This window comes from Strigops habroptila, chromosome 11 (assembly GCF_004027225.2).
Source record: "Strigops habroptila isolate Jane chromosome 11, bStrHab1.2.pri, whole genome shotgun sequence".
Taxonomy (NCBI): Eukaryota; Metazoa; Chordata; class Aves; order Psittaciformes; family Psittacidae; genus Strigops; species Strigops habroptila.
This window is the reverse complement of record NC_046360.1, coordinates 942,003-959,959: the sequence shown is the minus strand read 5'-3', so window position 1 is coordinate 959,959 and position 17,957 is coordinate 942,003. Positions and strand designations below refer to the sequence as shown.

The following is a 17,957-nucleotide window of genomic DNA, read 5'->3' as shown; positions in this document are numbered from 1 at the left end:
TCTGCAGGGACACTGCCTGCCATCCCTGCAGCGGGTTTGTTCCTCTCAGCCCCCTCCAGACCCCAATGGGCAATAGAGAGCCTATTTTTGAGCTGTGCAAAGTCTTCTTCTGTTGACAAGGAACAAGGACTTCCCTCCTGAAAGAGCCCCCAGCTGTGCCCGCAGGCACTCGCTCAAAGGGGCTGGACCCGAGCCTGGGCTCAGGCTCAAACCCCCCATTCAGCGCCGGCATTTGGGAGGCAGAGCAGGGAGGCAGCCCGCTCCCAAAGCCAAGGCCTGGAGTGGCTCTGCCATCCCAGGGGGACAAAGGCCTTTTCTGCCCTGGGACAATATTGCCACTCACCAGCAGTGCCCCCATCCAGCGGTGCCTGGAGACCGCTCCTCAGAGCCCCCATTCAGCCTCGCTACGGGAGACCTCAGCTTCCAAGTCTAAAGCTGAGGTTATTTTTCCGCTTCCTTCTGCCATTGAAGCCCCTCCAGGCACTGCAGGGAGGGGTGAAGCATCCCAGGAAAGCTGCAGGGAGGAGACTGGCCCTGTGCGTACACTAAGGGCTTGGGGAGCAGGAGCCTGCCCCTGGGTGCCCTCACGGGAACTCCACTTTGCCCCCCATAGCATCTGTACCAGCCTGGAATGGGAGCCCCGGAATGCTCTGGGACAGCTCCACAGGAATCTGGAGCCAGGACCCCCGGATGCACCCAGGCTGGGGTCTGTCCTCCCAGCACCTCTGTCCCTCTCTCCCACCTAGGGCTGTCCTGCACCCCCCAGCACTGGGGCCTCAGTGCCTCACAAGCACCTTGCTGCTGAGCATCAGCATCTCTGCTGAGCCCTGACCTTACACTGGGCCTGGGCAAAGGGACCTGCACCCAGCTCATATTTAAGCCCTGAGATGCTCTTCAGTGAGGTTTCAGGTAGCCCCATCCCTGGCAGTGTTCAAGGCCAGGCTGGATGAGGCTTGGAGCAACCTGGTGTAGCAGAAGGTGTTCCTGCCCATGGCAGGGGATTGGAATTAGACGGGTGTTAAAATCCCTTCCAACCAGTTCTAGGATTCTCTGACCCTCAGGGCTGGGAATGAGGGTCCAACATGTCACTGTCCATAAAATCACCACAGGTTCCTGGCTAGAGAGCTTCAGACCCAGGGAGTCAGCAGGAAGGGAAGCATCCCACAGGCGAATGTGTCTGAGGGCTCCTGGGCGATGCACAGGCCAGATGAAGTGAGGTGCAGGGAGCAGAGAGCAGATGGTGATTGATAGGTGTAACTGCAGAGCAAAGGCAGCAGCGCTGGGCTGCTGCAGCTCCATTGTGAAAATTAATGAGAGATTGATTTTCCAGACAGTTGGGATCTCATGGATCTCTCCCGCTGTGACAAGCGGAGATCAGGCATGACCAGCATGGATGTGCTGACACCCCCCTGCACTCCCATGCACAGGGGAGAGGAGGCGGCTGGAGACTTGGGCACCCGGGAATGAGGCAAAGCAGGTCTGAGGGTCCCAGGCTCTCACTGGCATCCCGGGGGATAGGCCCCATGCAGGGAGCCAGGCGAGGCTGGAGACAACAGCAGCGATGGGAAGTGCGGTGCCGGTGCTCACTGGCATCAGCCACATCCCAGACTGTGGTGAGCAGCGCTCTTCTGCTCACCAGCAAGGCTCTGCCTTTCTTGTACCATCTTATCTTCAAGCTTTTATTGCTAAGTCACATACGACTTAATTATGGTAATTAAGATTGACGTTAATACAAGATTAAAATGTGAAATTAAAATTAGCTGTGAAACTTATCTGGATTTTTAGTGTGCTTATTGATTTTCTTCGCTGTTAATCAAAGGTCTGAGGTAACTGCCATTGAACATGGTGCTAATTAGAGCAATGCCCACTAAAGTGGCCTTCGGAGACACGTCTCTTTGTTGCCTTTGAATATCCCAGGTTTCGGACCACAAATATCTCCAGCCCTGTGGCTGCCTGCCCTGCCTGCCCATAGAGCCACTGTCCTGCCTGCTCCTGCCAGCAGCGCTGCCTGCATGGTGCTGGTGCACAGTGCTGGTGCATGGTGATGCACGGTGATTCACGGTGATTCACAGTGATGATGCATGGTGATGCACAGTGATTATGCACAGTGATGCATGGTGATGATGCACAACATTGCACAGTGATGCATGGTGATGATGTATGGTGATGATGCACAGTGATGCAGGGTGATGCATGTCCATGCACGGTGCTGGAGGAGCCAGGGGCTGGAAGGGTCTTGTGGTGGCGGGTCTCAGCCGCAGGCAGGAGGACCCCTGCAGGTATTTCGGAGGCGACCCAAGGAACACCAAGGCAGCTGATTCCTGCGCTGCTGACACTGCTGTTGTTTCTTGGGCTGAAATTCCACAGACCATTAGGCCTTGGCACTGGCTGCAGGGGGAAAATTGTTCAAATCACCCTGTTACACACCAGGTGTGGGAAGCACATCCTGTGGTGCATCCCGCGGTGCATCCCACCTCATCCCAGCTCGCCTGAGTCCCCCACCAAGCAGCACTGTCCCCAGCAGCCACTTAGCCCCTCCAGGCCCAGGAGCTGTGGAGAGTCAGGAAAAGCACCCCAAGACCCCACTGGCCCCCAGCAGAGCAGCAACAACCTTGGGTGTGATGTCCTGGCTCGTGGGGTGCTGCGGTGGGGACCTGGGCCTGGCTGCGCTCCCTCATGCTGGCAAATAAGCGGAGGCTTGAGCATAACCCTCTCCATCACCATCCACTTTGGCCACTTCGTGGGCATTTCTGCGTTACAAATACAGCACTTGTTCTCTCTCTCCTGGCTGTTACCATGGCGCTGGTGTTATTATCTGGCTATCTTCGGAGTTTACTACAATGCAGATGAACACAATCAAAACCGCTCAAGGAAAACTGCTAAATGAGAGACAACTTTTATCCTGAATAACTGCGGGTTGGGAGGGGAGCCGGGGAGGGGGGCCCGGAGCAGACTGCGCTCACTCTGCCGCAGATAGCTTTGTTAGACCAAATTAAACCTGCGAGCAGGCGAATCCCGCTTTGTGTGTGAAGTGACAGTGCTGGGTAACACACTGCACCTCTCGGTGGTTTCTCTCCCTTTCTTATTTTGTCCTTCTCGCGTCTGCTGCCCAACAGCTCCCAGCCGGCTGCAGGCAGGAGCGACACAGGGAATGCAAATGGCCCGGCTGTGCAGAGCCTGCACCGTGCTCCTCAGAGCCCCGGCTGCAGTGGCATCAGTGCGGGAACTCAACACAACCCGGCAGGGAAAACACAGCAGGATCAGTCCCTGTGTTTGGACAGTTTCTTGACTTGATGTGTTCCGTGTGGTGGCATTTGTAGTGATACCAGTAGGTGATTATTGTTGCTGAGGTAACCGAATCGGTGTAATTGCTTTCTCAAAGGTAGCAGGGACTTCTCAGATGGCAGCATCAACAAACCGGCTATTCGAGGGAAAAGCTGGCCTTGGTCTTGTGGTGTTTGACACTTGTGTCGTGCTCTGTGACAGCGCTCTGGTTATTTGACTTGACAGGCAGAGCGGCCGGGAGGGCCAGGCAGCTCTCACCGGGAGGCAATTTACAGTAAATGTAAATCACAAGGTAGGATTTGGGATTTCGAGACAATGAAGCCTCTGTTCCTGTTCTTATCAAAGTCCATGTAATTATCCGTGTGCTCTGGTGGGGCTCATTGTAGCTGGGCAGTTCACGGAATGCAGCTCCCCCCAGGCTGGCTTTGCTGGGTGCAGCAGCAGGACCAGACCCTGGTGCACCCATGGTCCCTAGGGGGGACAGGGCCTGTATCAGCCCCCCCCCCCCCATAGCACTGCTCCCCTATTCACAGCCTGCTTTTGGGGAGCCTGAGGGGAGGGATGTAGGGTGAGGCTGGGCTTGAGTAGGGAGGCAAGAAGGGCTTGGGATGCTCAGGGGGGATTGCGATGCTGACCAGGGATTTGGATGCTGAGAAGGGGTTGGGATGCTGAGGGAGCCTGGGGACAAGGGGCAGTGAGATGGCACCAGGGGCTGGGCAGGGGTCTGCAGTGGGGAGCACTACTAGGTTAGGGGCGTCGGGGCTCCTGGAGTCGAGGGAAACGGGGGAGGGACGGAGGAAGCCCCGGGGAGCCGTGGGACCGGGGAAGCGCAGCGGGTCTGTGGGGCTGGGGCGAAGCGGGGAGGGCGGAACCGGGGGAGCCGCGGGCGGGGCCGGAGCAAACGGCGCTGCGCGGGGCCGGGGCGGCCGCCGGCGCCCTCCCCCGCCGCTCGCTCCGTTCCGTTCCGTTCGCTCCGTTCCGCTCCTCTCCACCCTCCGCCGCTCCCGCTCCCCCGCGCCGGCCCCGGCGACAGCGCCCGCCCCCGGCCCGGCCCCGCTCGGCTCGGCTCGGCTCGGCTCGCAGCAGCGCGGAGGCTCTGCCGCGCCCGCCGCCGCCGCCGCACCATGCCGGGGCCCCGCGGGCTCTGCCTGCTCGCGCTGCTGCTGGGCAGCCCCGCGGCCCCGCGGCCAGGTAAGCGGGGCGGAGCGGGGCGGAGCGGGCCGGGGCTGCGGCGCGGTGCGGAGCGGAGCGGGGGGTCCCCGGGCACGGCCGCCGGGGCCCTGCGCCTCCCGGCGGGGGAGGTGGAGAAGATGCCGCGGTGACCGGGGAGGGGGAAGTCGGACCGGGAAGGGGGGCAGGCGGCCCGGGAGGGGCTGCGGGAACCGGCTGTGGCACCCCCGGCCGGGGACCCCCCGCTTCTGCTGCTCCCCGGGCCGGGATGAAACTTCTGGCGTTGGTGGGAGAGCGCAGCACCGGCACCGGCACCGGCTGCGGGGCCCGGCGGGACAGCGGCGCTCAGCACCGCGGGGCGGACAGCTCCCGCCGCCGGGGCCGCGTCCTAATAGGAACCGTGCGCGGACCGAGCCGGGTCCCCCCGGGGCGCTGCGCCGGATCCTCCGCCTCCATCCCGCAGGGCAAGCAGCCCGGCATTCCCAGCCCCGGTGTGGGGAACGATGGTGTTCCCGTCCCCAGCGGCTGGGCACGCAGGGGGTGGCCGTGGGGTGGTGTTTACCCGGGGGCTGCGTGTTCATTCCACGTGTTTCACGTTTCCACGCAGATCCGCTCCCTCTCCCACTGCCGTGGTGACAGACCTAAGAATAGGCTCCGGGACCCGTTTGCGGGTGACTTGACAAAGTCATTGTAAACTCGTGTGGGGCTTAGTGATCGCTTCAGCCGGAGCCTGCGCCTGGGCTGTCGCACCGGGGAGGCTGCAGGGACAAGGCGGTGGCATTCGGTGTGCTGCTTAACGGTGAGGACTGGGGAGACGGAACCGGAGAGGCCAGCGCTGCGGGGGGTGTGTGGGGCCGGGAGGCTTATCCTCAGCCCCAGCGCTGGCTCTGTGGGTTTAGCAAAGATCAGCAGCTCCTGGTGTCAGGAGCACTGCATAATGCTGCCAGCCCGGCTTCGCCTTCTGTCCTCACATTCAGGTTGCATTAAAAGACTTTGGCTTCTTGGGCTTAAACCAAGACAGGGATTGTATTACAGAATCCATCCTTTCTGGGCAACAAACCAAAAATGGGCATAGATTACAGCATTTTCTCTCTCACCTGCATGAGTTTGTGCTCTGTGTATGGACATGCATGTACATAAGAAGGAATCAGGTCTGAAGTCTCTGCGCACAGTTGCTGGCACCCTGTTTCGGTACTGGAACAAACAGAAAGACCCCAGATTTCTCCAGGGTGTTACACAAATGCTCTCACCCAGGCTGCTGGCGAGCTGCTGTGGGAGATGTGTGCGTGCTGCTGCAGTCCCCATGCTGCTTGGGGGGGGCTCGAAGGACCCCAAACAGACCCACTGAAGGCAGGGCCCCTCGGGCATGCAGCAGCACCTCTGTGGGCAGGAGAGCTGCCTGGTCCCAAGCACTCGTTGGGAGCATCAGCAGGCAGCCCAGCTCATCCGGAGCAGGATCTGGCCCTTACAGCAAGCGTGATCTGTCATAAATCTCAGGGTAGGAGAACACGGCGTGCTGAACTCCTCTTCCCTTGGCAGAGGGAGCTGATGAATAGCTGACCCTTTGCAAGGTTTGGTGAATTATTGCTGTGAAAACCCAAGTGCCAGCATACGCAGCCCTGCGGCCGGAGGGGTGATGCAGCTCTCCCCATGCCCGGGGGGCATCGTTGATCTGTTCACAGGAGGTCACAGCAAGGCCTGGCTTAGCAAACCCTGCTGCTCTCAAACGGTGAGGGGGAGCAGGACCAGCCCCTGCAGAGAGATGGCTCGTTGTGCTCCATCTGCCTGCTCTTTCGCTTCGTGCTTCCAAGCAGCAACTAATTTCACATGACTTGCACCCATCCGTTGCTCGGCTGGTGGCTTCTTGGTGCTTTGCACTCGTGGAGCCATGTAGCGCAACAGAGAGGAGGTGCGAAAGCCTCTCCTCCAGCACCCACTCACACCCACCCACCGGCGCGGTGGCAGCGGAGGCACGTCCCTTCCCAAGGACTCGTGCCAGGAGGCTCCGGGCAGCAGCGTGTGAGGAGCACGGTGTCAGCAGTGTGTGAATGCAGCGTGCAGACACGGGCTGTGCAGGCAGGACGTGGCCAAGCTGGCAGCTGCAGGCAGAGGAGGGGCAGCAGCGCTGCAGGAGTGCAGCCTGGGGGTGCTGAGCATCGCATCGCGCTCCTCTGTACCCCCATCATCAGCGCTGCCCCTCCTGTTCTTCATGGCGTTCGGGCACCTCCAGGCTGGTTGCCCCAGCGGGTAGCAGCCACTGAGCTGTTCCTGGCTTTGTGGTGAGCACAGCACCACGGGGGACTATTTTCCAGAGGATATTGTCCGTCAGGAAGGAAAAGGGAGCGTGAACTCCACGAGGGCTGCAACAAGTGAGCGGTGAGTGCTGGTGCAGCTGGAGTCAGCGCCAGCACCGAGATAATATCACAGCCAGGCTGCCGAGAGCGGGGGGGGATTTGTCTGATCTATCAGAGGCCATAGTGAGCGTCTCCTGTTCCTTCTCTCCTCCTTGGCAGAAAGAACAGGGAAAGTCTGGAACAGAAGCAAATGGAATTAGTATCTCTCAGCCCTCCGCTTCTCCTGTATTTTTCCCATTATGGATCGATAAAGATGCTATTTAAAGTGGATGGTTTGTGGATGGTACAGTGCCACAGATGTTTCCTTCCATACATTTTTAACTTCTCTGTCAGTGAGGAATCTGATGGAAGGATCTGGGGCTGGAGAGGCAGGCTGCAGACCGATGAAGCTGAATGTGCTCACTTTGGCATACAGAATGCTACATGGAGGTCTTGTAAAACCACATAAAAAGGGAAGCGTGGAACATGTTGGTTTATAATCCATCCCTTGTAGTGCTAAGCCAGATTCTGCTGGGTTCAGAACTTGATAGAGAGTAAGTCCCAGCTGAGCCGGTGTGCACAGTATGTGGCAGGGCATCACTGGGGGGGACGTGAGGGCTGCTGTGAGTGGCATGTCCTGCCAGGGCTGCTCCTGTGGGTATTCAGGGTCAGAGCCCAGTGCTGTGACCCTTTGTTATCCCATTTTGCACAAACATATTTAGTTTTGTTCAGTGAAATAGGCTCTGGGCGATTAAATAACCCACAGCTTTTGATCTGGACTACAAGCACCCAGCAATCAGTGTATTTCACATCCTCTGCCATTGCAATGAGCACAGCCAGTTCCTGTGGCCTTTGGGGGGGGTGGAGGGGGGGAGAAAAAGACCAACCTTCTGTGAGCAATCCAGAAGTTATTTACTTGATGTGGGTTTATTTGTCAACTATTTGAAAGTGGTTCCCGAGCAGTAAAACATGTTCCAAGGAAATCCTATTACAAAACACAGGCTATATTTTGATTAGCATAACATGCAGTTACATGGCTGGAACTGGAGCCTGCCACTAAATGCATCTTTTGGGAGTTCAGATGGATGTCTATAGAAAATACAGCATGAGCACTGGCTTTCCAATTTTCCAGTCCATCAGGATGGATTTACGCGCCTGTCAGGGGGATGGAATGGCTGAACTCGGTACCGAGCACGCTCCGGCTCTGTCAGCCCTTGCCTTGCCAGGCATGGGGTGCTTAGGGGGTCCCTGCTTCTGTGCAAGGGACCCTGTAGCTCTGCAGGGGGATCACCCACTAGATGGGCAGGGGGTGCTGGACCCCCAACAAGCACCCAGCACCCCAAGCACTGCCCAGCACCCAGGGCGATCAGCAGAGCATCACCAGGGTGAACCCCGCTGGTATCAAACACGGTGCATGAGGCAAGCCCTGGGGATGTTGGTGATACCCCCACTGCTGGCCAAGGCTGAGCCCATTAGTGGTGCCTCTGGGGTAATATGTTTAAAAAGGGGGAAAAAGCCTGGGCAACTGCAGTGGGAGAGAGGAGTGAGGATATGGGAGGAAGAGCCCTGCAGAGCCCAGAGTGATTCCTACAGCAACTGCACCATGGGGAAGATGAAAAAGGGGAATAAGTGAACTTGTGATACTTGCAGCAACCTCCTCGTCACTCAGCGTGGTTATCTCTCAGACTTCATCCATAAGGACTTCAGAAATCAAAGGAGATCCTTCGAGCTGGAGGAGCTGATTGGAGCCTGGGATGGAAGAGGCAAAGCCAGAAAACAGCTGGAGGGAACACAGACTCGTTTTTCATACCAGAGCAAGGTGTTGTGGATCCCTGTGGATGGGAATGGGCTTGATAAGTACTGCGTCTTCGACTTGGATCTATGGCTGTGGTCCCTATGGCTGCGGGGATGCTTAAGCAGTTGTAGCTGGTGCCTGTGTCACAGCCCCAGGACTCTGGAACATGGGGATGCAGGTGATGTGTGAGGAGCTGCCGGGAACTTTGAGCGCCGGGGGCTGCAGCGGGCGCAGACGGGGAGCGCTGCTCCTCTTTCCAGAAGACACTATTTCTGGCCCAGCATCTTTCTTAGGTGACATGGATGTGGAATAACAAACCCTTTGAAGCGTGTTGCTGCGAGTTAGCATCACACCACTCAAGCTGCTGGGGCTGTGCTGATCTGTAGAAGCAGGGATCCAGCTGGGCGGCTCAGAGCCCGCGGGGCAGCGCGCAGTGGAGACCTGATTTGGCCCCATGTCCTCCTCCATGGTGTCCTCCCAGGCTTGCCAGATCGGGTAAGGGGTGCAGGAAGGAAATGGGCATTGGCACCCCCGGACGGATGGCTGCAGCAGGAATCATAGAATCCCAGACTGGTTTGTGTTGGAAGGGACCTTAAAGCTCCTCCAGCTCCAACCCCCTGCCACGGGCAGGGACACCTTCCACTAGAGCAGGTTGCTCCAAGCCCCTGTGTCCAACCTGGCCTTGAACACTGCCAGGGATGGTACAAGGAAACTTTATGCAACCGAAAGTCAAACTCCTGGGAGCAGGGAGGGAGCGTGTGAGCAGCCTGGCCACCAAACCCGGCTCTGGAGGTGCGATTCCAAATGCAAAGCTGTAGTCTGGAAAGGAAAATCTGGTGCCAAATGCAAAGGCATCCAAAAATCCAAGCGCGACAGAAGGAGTATCTGTGGGGCTGATCCTGGAGCAGTGTCATCTGCTCAGCAGAAAGAATTTGCACGTCTGTCTGTCTCACTGTCTTACATGCTTGTGCTTTATGTGCCAGCGCTGGGAGTTGTGCTCCAGGGAAAGGCCAGCAAACGTGGTCCCCAGGGCTGCAGAGGGGGCTTTGGCGATGTGCTGCAGCCCATCAGCAAGGGAACTGCTGCGGGGACCTGGCACTGCTGTGGAGAGCTTGGGCAGAGCAGGTAGGAGCAGGCAGGCACCGGTGGGAGCAGTTCTGGTGCTGGTCCCCTCCAGGCAGGGATGGAGAGAGGCTGGTGGAGTCTCCCACAAGGTGCTGTGGCAGTTGCTGTTGGGCTCAGCGTAGTTCTGCAATCAAAGCAATAAACTGATGAAGATATTAAATTAGCCTGAGCACATCCAGGCACTAATGAAACAGGAATAACGCGGGGGGAGTGAGGGAATGTTCTGGAAACTGGTCAATTCGGGATGATTTCAGAGCTAGTCGGAACGGCTGGAAATATTTAAAATTCAAGGGAGATTCTCCAACTGACTTTTTAGGGTGGATTAATGGAGCATGTCAACATTTTGTGGATGAGATCCTTCATCTCGGGTAGATTGGTGGCTGGGGGACTATATGGGAGGACATCACTTGTGATGCTCCCTCCACCGCAGCCCTGCAGCTCTTCCCCGCAGTGGGGCTGTGTGGTGGCACACAGCAACAGGGCTTGCATCTTCTGGTCATGATTTAAATGCAATTTCAGTAAAACATCAGCTATTCCTGGCAGCCCTAAACTTCCATTTGCAGAGATCCCATGTCCCTGCTTTGCAAGGCTGCTGTTGCATGAGCTCTGGCAGCCTCCCAGTGCTCCCAGCACACCAGCAGCATCCCCACCACAGCAAGGAGCTCTGCAGATGCAGCTTACAGACCTTGGACACATCAACAGTCCTTTCTCCCACTGCACGGGATACAGAGAAGGGAAGGATTTAAAATAAGAGAGGTAGATGATGCTAATGACATTAAAGACGTGATCCAAGTGCTGTTAGCACTGCACTGGCCTCAAGAGCACCCTTAGGAACATCAGACTGCTCCCAACACCATCATGGTTAGCCAGCTCTGGTGCAGAGGGGACAGATCCTGAGGCAACGTCCCCAAAGCAGCCACCCGCCTGCAAAGCCCCCCCAAACCCCAGCACCCCGAGACATGGAAAACCTGCTTTCCAGAGCCCACAGCCCCATCAGACGCCTCAGTTCCCTTCGCTCCTTATCATCCATACAGGTTATTTGCGCATAAGTTTTTAAACTGCTGCTGGACACTGTATTTACATAAATACAGGAGGCAATGAGGTCTAAAACCCCGGTGAGCTCTAAATGGCGTGTTAGGTTTGGGAAAGAGGATTTTATCAGTTTACTGAGAGTACAAATCAACAGAGCAGAATTTACAAACCCATCAAGAAGGGAGGTGACAGTTTGGAATTAATCCTCTGCCTGAGGCACACAATGTACCTCCACAAACACCTCCCAGCATAAATATAGTTGAGAAATAGCGAAGCAAAATGTAACTTCTAATGCCTTTGTAGGCTGCCAGTGGAACGGCGGCAGCATCCTCGGGGAGATGAATGGAGCTAATGTCATTGGGAAGGTGCTGCTGCCTCCCGCTTTATTTTTAGCCAGGACTCAGTCCCCAGCTTGCATTGAAATATTTCAATTTGTCTTTGTGCCAGAATTCCCCCAGAAGAAAACTTCCCGGATAATCTCTCCCTTAGTCATTCCTTAAAGTAAAATAATTAAATGTAGTTCCTCTGCACACACTCACACTGCTGGGAGCAGCACCGGAGCCGGTGTGTCCTGGGGCACGGGTCTGTGCTGGTGGGTGGCTGTGGCTCGGGGACAATAACTGACACTGTCTGGGCACAGTTGTGCCTTGATATGGGCTGGGTCAGAGGTTTTCTTGGGCCAGTGGGTACTCCTGGTATCCACAGCCCATGCTTCAGTCTGGTGGGATGCTCCTGATGCCCTTGGGCCAGTGGTACCCACGGTCCATGCCTCAGGCCAGTGCGATGCTCCCAGTGCCCACGGTCCTCAGGGGAGCCAAGTGTTCTGGCACTTGCCGTGCAATGCTGCTGCTTCTCCTTGCATAGGGCAAGAAAACAGGTTTTGTCTCCAAGCCCAGCGCAGTATCCTGAAGGCACAAAGGCTCCTGCTTCTCCTGGACCATTCAGAGCAGCACAGGATGCTGCAGCCAGTGCTGAGATGGGGAGCGGGGGCTGCTCTCCCATCAGGGCCCTGGAGCTGGCACTTGGATGAAACCAGCAAGGCAATTTCAAGTAAAAGCAAACTTCTCAAGCTATCTAATCAAAAAAATATAAAGGCTGCTTTTCAGCTTTTGTTTCCAGTACACAGAGGAGCCCATGCCTGCCAGCAGCGAAATGGCTGTCTTTGTTGTGTAGATGACTGTGAAGGACACAGGCAGCGCTCCCATTTAGGAATGTATTGAGGCTTTCTTGGAATTCATTATGAAAGGTAGGGAGGGAAAGGCGCAGCAGAACCAGAGCCCTTGCAGTTGCAGCCTGATGTGACCCAGGAGGATCAGCCTGCTCCCTGAATCTTTCCAGTTTTTCCATTGAAAAATGTCTTCACTACATTTAAATCCGAAAGCATTTTCCATTCCCGTAGCTGGGGCTTATCTGGAGTCTGCAGTGGAAGGCAGGAGGCACCACCAGGAAGCCAGCAGCTTGCTCTCCAGCACTGCTACAGCTGCATCCCAGATGGAAGCAGCCACGTCTCCTCACTGGGGCGCATTTGACATAGCCTAAATATGCTGCTGGACATCAGCATCTGCCCCCCATCTTCTACAGCTTTTGCTGCTCTTGCATATGCAGAAACATGTGCATGGTGATGGGCAGAGAGTGGTGCTGGGCTGCTGGGGAGCAGCTGATGGTGAAACACGATGGGGAGATGCTCCGTGGTTGGAAGCGCCTGGCTCTGCCGGTGGGATGCAGCGCAGGGGGATCATGACTCCATTCTGCTCCTGGGAACATTGTCACCCAACCGCACAAATGGAATTGAGTCACAGCAAATAACATCTCCTTGAGTGACTCAGATGATCCGAGCTGGATTCCATGGGCAAGGCCTGTATTCTTCCACATTTCCACTCCACATGCATCAAACTGGCCTCTTAAATTATACAGCATTGCATCTTTGATCAAAACAGAAAGCATGAACGAACAGCAAAGCAACAGCCTGATGAAAGGCAGGTTGGATGGGGCTTGGAGCAACCTGCTCTGGTGGAAGGTGTCCCTGCCCGTGGCAGGAGGTTGGAACTGGATGAGCTTTAAGGTCACTTGAACCCAAACCATTCCAGGATTCTATGAAAGTCAGGACAATGAGCCCAGAGTTGGAGTCAGCTCTGAAGAAGGCATTCAGCTCTGAGAATTTCCTTCCCAACACTCCTAGCACCATTCCCAGCTACACACCAGAACATTCCCAGGTAGAAAATACACGTTACAAGTACATCTTGAACCTGCTGCTGCTCTACCTGCTCTGATGCTTCCATGCTGTTGTGTTTCTCCTGAGCAAACAGGGACCAGCTCGGAGCAGGACCATCCCCAAGCAGGGACAACCCGGGTCCCCTTTGGCAGCGGCTGGTCCTTCCCTGCACATCAAGGAGGCAAGCCTCATGAACAGATTTATTCCTCAGATGTGCCTGTTTTAATCATCCTACGCTGCTATCAAAGCTGCATTAAAAGTTACAGTGACCCTGTAGGGGCATAAACAATAGCAGCAGCAGAAAGCAAACCCTCTCCGAGCCGGATGACACATGGTTCTATCATTTGCCAATTCCTTACCTGCTGGGAAGAACAGTCAGGTGCTTTCCCACTGCACTTCCCAGGCAGCAGCTTGTGTCAAAAATAACGTCACCAGGAAACACACACAGGCACCAGCACCACCACATGTGCGTTTACAAGGAGACGTGAGGAACATCTGACAAAGCCTCCTCTCCACACGCCAATTCAAATATCAAAGCTCTTCTGCAGAGACCACTGCTCAGCAGCACATCACCAGCACCCTGCTTCCCAACACACCACTCTGAGACAGGGCTCACAGTAGAAACAAGCCTCAAAGGCTGGCATTTGAGGGTGTTCTCATTCAACTCAATGCAGCTGTGACTAATGAACAAAACAGGCAATCAGTTACAGATGCCCCATCCCCGGCAGTGTTCAAGGCCAGGTTGGACACAGGGGCTTGGAGCAACCTGCTCTAGTGGAAGGTGACCCTGCCCGTGGCAGGGGGTTGGAACTAGATGAGCTTTGAGGTCCCTTCCAGCACAAACCAGTCTGTGGTTCGGCTCTGCCAGGGCTTTGACTTTCCTAACCTGATCCTCTTTGCATGTTTACAACATACTTTTAGCCTCCTGCTTCTCTGTTTTGGGGGAATTTGGGGGTCTCCTGGGTGCTGGTGGTGCCCTGGCAGTGGCACTGGGAGCAGAAGACTGGGCACCCCACACCTCATCCCCACCATCGCTGCCTGAGCAGCCCTTGTGTGCTCTTAACAAAGACATTGTCGTCTTAACAAAGACTTTGTCGTCTTTGTTCGCAATGTACTTGCACCCTCACAAAGACTATCATTATCCTTTCTGATGTAATTAAGATCAATCAAACGGAATAATAGAGCGGAGGTCAAGGAAGGCTGTTACTTCCTTGGGAAACAAGGGGCTGCTTTCGTCAGAAATACCAGGGAGCAGCTTAATTGTTCTAAATCCCAGGAATTACAAACGTGCCTTGTAATTGTGCGTCCTCCTGCACTGGAGGGAGGAGGGACCCGTGAGAGGCGCTGCTGGGGAGCCCTGCAGAGAGCTCCGGCACTGCACCCTCTGCTGTGGCACTGCTGCCATAGAGCAGCACGGCTAAACTGGCTTTTGTCAGGGTCTGGTGGGTCATGGCACCGATCCCGGGCTGGTTGGGAACCCTGTGCCTGCCCAGCCAGCGCTGTATGGGTGCTCATGGAGGGATGCAGAGGTGGCTGGAGCCAGGAAAGGACCAGGCAGGGCTGGGGGCTGTGCTCCTGCTGCTCCCCATGCAGGAGCGTGCTTCTCTCCTGCCACCCTGATGGCTAATGAAAATATATTTGCTATCTGTATTAATTAAAAGAAAGAGCAGCCGCTCGTTCTTGGGCTCTGTGGGAGAAGCTGTCCATAGGTTATCATCATCCAGCACGGCACAGTGCAAGAATGGAATTAGTTCTGCCAGGCCATCTTTAAAACACAAATCACTGATCACTCATACAGCTGGCAATTAATTACACAAAAACCAGCATCACTGGAAGCAAGGCAAGGGCTGAGAGGAGCAGCAGCTGCCCTGCAGGGATGGACCCAGGGTGGGCTGGGTGACCAGGGCAGAGCAGGGTGGCAAAGCCTGTGCCAGCCCCGAGGTGCTGCTCTACCAACAGCAGAATGATTCTGGTTTTAGTGAGGAAAAGTTAAAACTGTGTCTAGCTCTAGGGCAACAGCACAAGAGGGACGTGGAGCTGCTGGAGCGAGGCCAGAGGAGGCCCCGGAGCTGCTGCGAGGGCTGGAGCAGCTCTGCTCTGGAGCCAGGCTGAGAGAGCTGGGCTGGGGCAGCCTGGAGAAGAGAAGGCTCCTGAAGGGGAGACCTTAGAGCAGCTCCAGTGCCTAAAGGGGCTCCAGGAAACCTGGAGGTGGGCTTTGGACAAGGGCCTGGAGGGACAGGCCAAGGGCAATGGCTTTAACCTGCCGGAGGGGAGATTGAGATGAGCTCTGAGGCAGAAGTTCTTCCCTGTGAGGGTGCTGAGGCGCTGGCACAGAGTGCCCAGAGAAGCTGTGGCTGCCCCATCCCTGGCAGTGTTCAAGGCCAGGTTGGACACAGGGGCTTGGAGCAACCTGCTCTAGTGGAAGGTGTCCCTGCCCGTGGCAGGGGTTGGAGCTGGAGGAGCTTTAAGGTCCCTTCCACCACAAACCACTCTGGGATTCTGTGATAGAAAAAAAAGAATTAAAAATTGAGTTTCATATGTCTTCAGCTGAATCCTGCCTGCAAACAGGCCCATTTCAGGAATGATGCTGGTGCATCCCGCGCACAGAGCACGGCAATGGGCTGTGTGGGACACAGGGAGCTGCTGCGCTGCCAAATCCCAAATCGTTTTGACATAATGAGGATCCGGCAGCTCCAGTGCAGTTGATTCCTTTCTGTAGAGGGAAAACATGAAGCAATGGAGGAGGTGACAGGCTGACAAACTGCATCGCATCGCCCTGGCCGTGCTCTGGGTGGTTACACAGTGTTTGTGAGCAGAGCGTGTCCTGTCCTGTGGTGTCGAGCCAGGTTGTTCCCGGCCGGCAGCCGGTGCAGGGACAGGGAGCACCGGGCTTTGCCCTCGTTATTCCCAGGCTCTGTGGCACATTGTCCCCATAATCAATGGAGTCCAATAACTGCAATAACCACAAACATCAGTAACCCGGCACTTTCCCTGCCTCCCTGATTGCAGGCAGCGGGGCTGTGCGCAATCTGTCAGGAATCATTAGGCGCCAGAGCTACATAATTCCAGAGGAGTTTGTTCCACAGGGGTCTGTTCAAGGGCACTGTGCGGCGCAGGCAGCACGAGGGCACGAAGTGCAGAGGAAGCATTGCTTGGGAATGCTGCAGCCACCAGTGGGACATCCCCGTGCCTGGGCTGACAGACCCATGGAGCAGGCAGAGCTGGGACCCCACTGTGTCCCTGGGGAAGGAGAAACGGGCCATGCTGCGGGTGTGGGGATGAAGGCACAGCCGGGGGTGCAAGGAATCCCCACCTCTGTCCCCCTCCACTTGCCCACATCTCCAGCTCTGCCACCTCTCCCCACGCACAGTGTGATCAGCGGGTGCTGCATCCTGCAGTGGGAAAAGCCCAGTTCATTCACAAGGAGAGCAGTAAATACCTTGTACAACGGTGCCAGTGTTCACCCTCGCTGCTCTGAGGCACCCCTGCACCCTGGCAAGGTGGGCAGGACCTGGTGGGCTTCAAATCCCACCCTGGGACGCCCCAGGGCATCTTTTGGGGTACTCCAAATAAAACTAAATCATGCTTTTGGGGTACCCTGGTAGCACCCAGGGGAGGAAGGAGGCCACAGGCAGCAAACAGACCCTGAGGAGGCTGCTGGTACCTGCTCTTCCCTCGGGAGCCTGGACCAGAGCCACGCTGTGATTCCTGTTACATCTTGTGAAGGAAACACAAAGCCCTGCCAAGCAGATTCAGCACAAGGCAGCTCAGCTCTACCCCAGGCCTTGCAGTTGGTGCAGAAGCTGTGCCATGAGCTCAGGCAGAACCTGAACCCCCCAGCTCCCCACCCGAGGAGCTCAGGGCAGCGATGCTGCAGCACCAGCACGAGGCTGTTCTGGTCACCTGGATCTCTAATGCTGTATTGTCATCTCCTGTTTCCAATTCTGGAGTGGAAATCAAATCAAACCAAGGCATGAATACACTTCAGACAGGTAGAACAACAGGGGGAGGCTTTGAATAGTCAGATAGTCCATAGATGTGACTGCCTGGAAGTGAGAGCATGAATGATTTATAGCCAGGCAGAGAAATAGTCATCTATTATAATTAAACCAAACTTTGGCTGGCCAGATGTTTTATGGCTGTGTAGCTTGTAATTTTTTCCCAGCTGTCCCCAGACACACGGTGTTTTAGCTGAATCCAGTGGATGTTCCCCACCAGGCTCCTGCATCCCTGTCAGATTCCTGCATCCCCTCCCTCACTCCAGCCGGGGCAGGAGCTGGCAGGAACCCCTTGGTGTGGTGGCACAGAGCAGAGCACGAGCTGCATTCCACAGAGCTGACCTGCTCCCAAGGAGTTAAGTGCAGCACTCGCTCCTCAGGATCTGCTCTGCTGCATCTTAACAGTGATGGGAGATTAATTATCTTAGTCTCAGATAGCTGCCTAGAATGGGCTTTTTGTATCTAAATATACTCCCTTTTTAGGAACCCATTTCATTTTATACCCCGATATAGACAACTAGGCTGGATGATTGGTTGAGAAAGACGGAGCTTCTCTTCCTCCAGTGCAATTTGTAACCTGAAAAGCTGCCAAAATACTCAATTTCCTCTCTCCGGGGGGACCCTGAGGAAGGAGCATCCCAGCCACGGAGCCCAGGAGTGCCACAGGATCCATTTGCCTTGGCTCCTCCTTCCTCGTGATGAACCCCTCCGGAGCAGGGACATGGCAGCAGAGGATGGGATGGAGCAGGAGCATGGCAGGTCTTCCCCACCCCGGGCTATCTGTGTTTGGTGCTGGCTGGAGCCGGCCTGGGGGTGCATCAGACGTCTGGCTTCAGGGATTTACCAGGAGGACTGGAAAACTCAGTGGGAAACTTTCTATTGGCACCTCAGCAAGGCTCGGCTTTCCAAAAAATGAATTACTCCTCAAAACCACCCCGTTAATTCACTTCAGACAGGCCCATCTGCCCATGACAAAGCACAGACCGTGTCTTTCTTATATCAGATAT

The 17,957-nt window shown here is 55.8% G+C and overlaps 1 protein-coding gene across 2 annotated transcripts in view; it reads left to right on the top strand.

Annotated features, from left to right (window-relative positions):
* The first annotated feature begins 4,180 nt into the window (after nucleotides 1-4,180).
* The window catches only part of SEZ6L (seizure related 6 homolog like), a 38,355-nt gene continuing 24,578 nt past the window's right edge, over nucleotides 4,181-17,957 (top strand). For both annotated transcript variants that reach the window (XM_030501686.1, XM_030501685.1), the window contains exon 1: nucleotides 4,181-4,476. In XM_030501686.1, coding sequence (XP_030357546.1) covers nucleotides 4,410-4,476 — 67 coding nt within the window. In that variant the 5' untranslated portion in view covers nucleotides 4,181-4,409. The remainder of the gene's footprint in view (nucleotides 4,477-17,957) is intronic.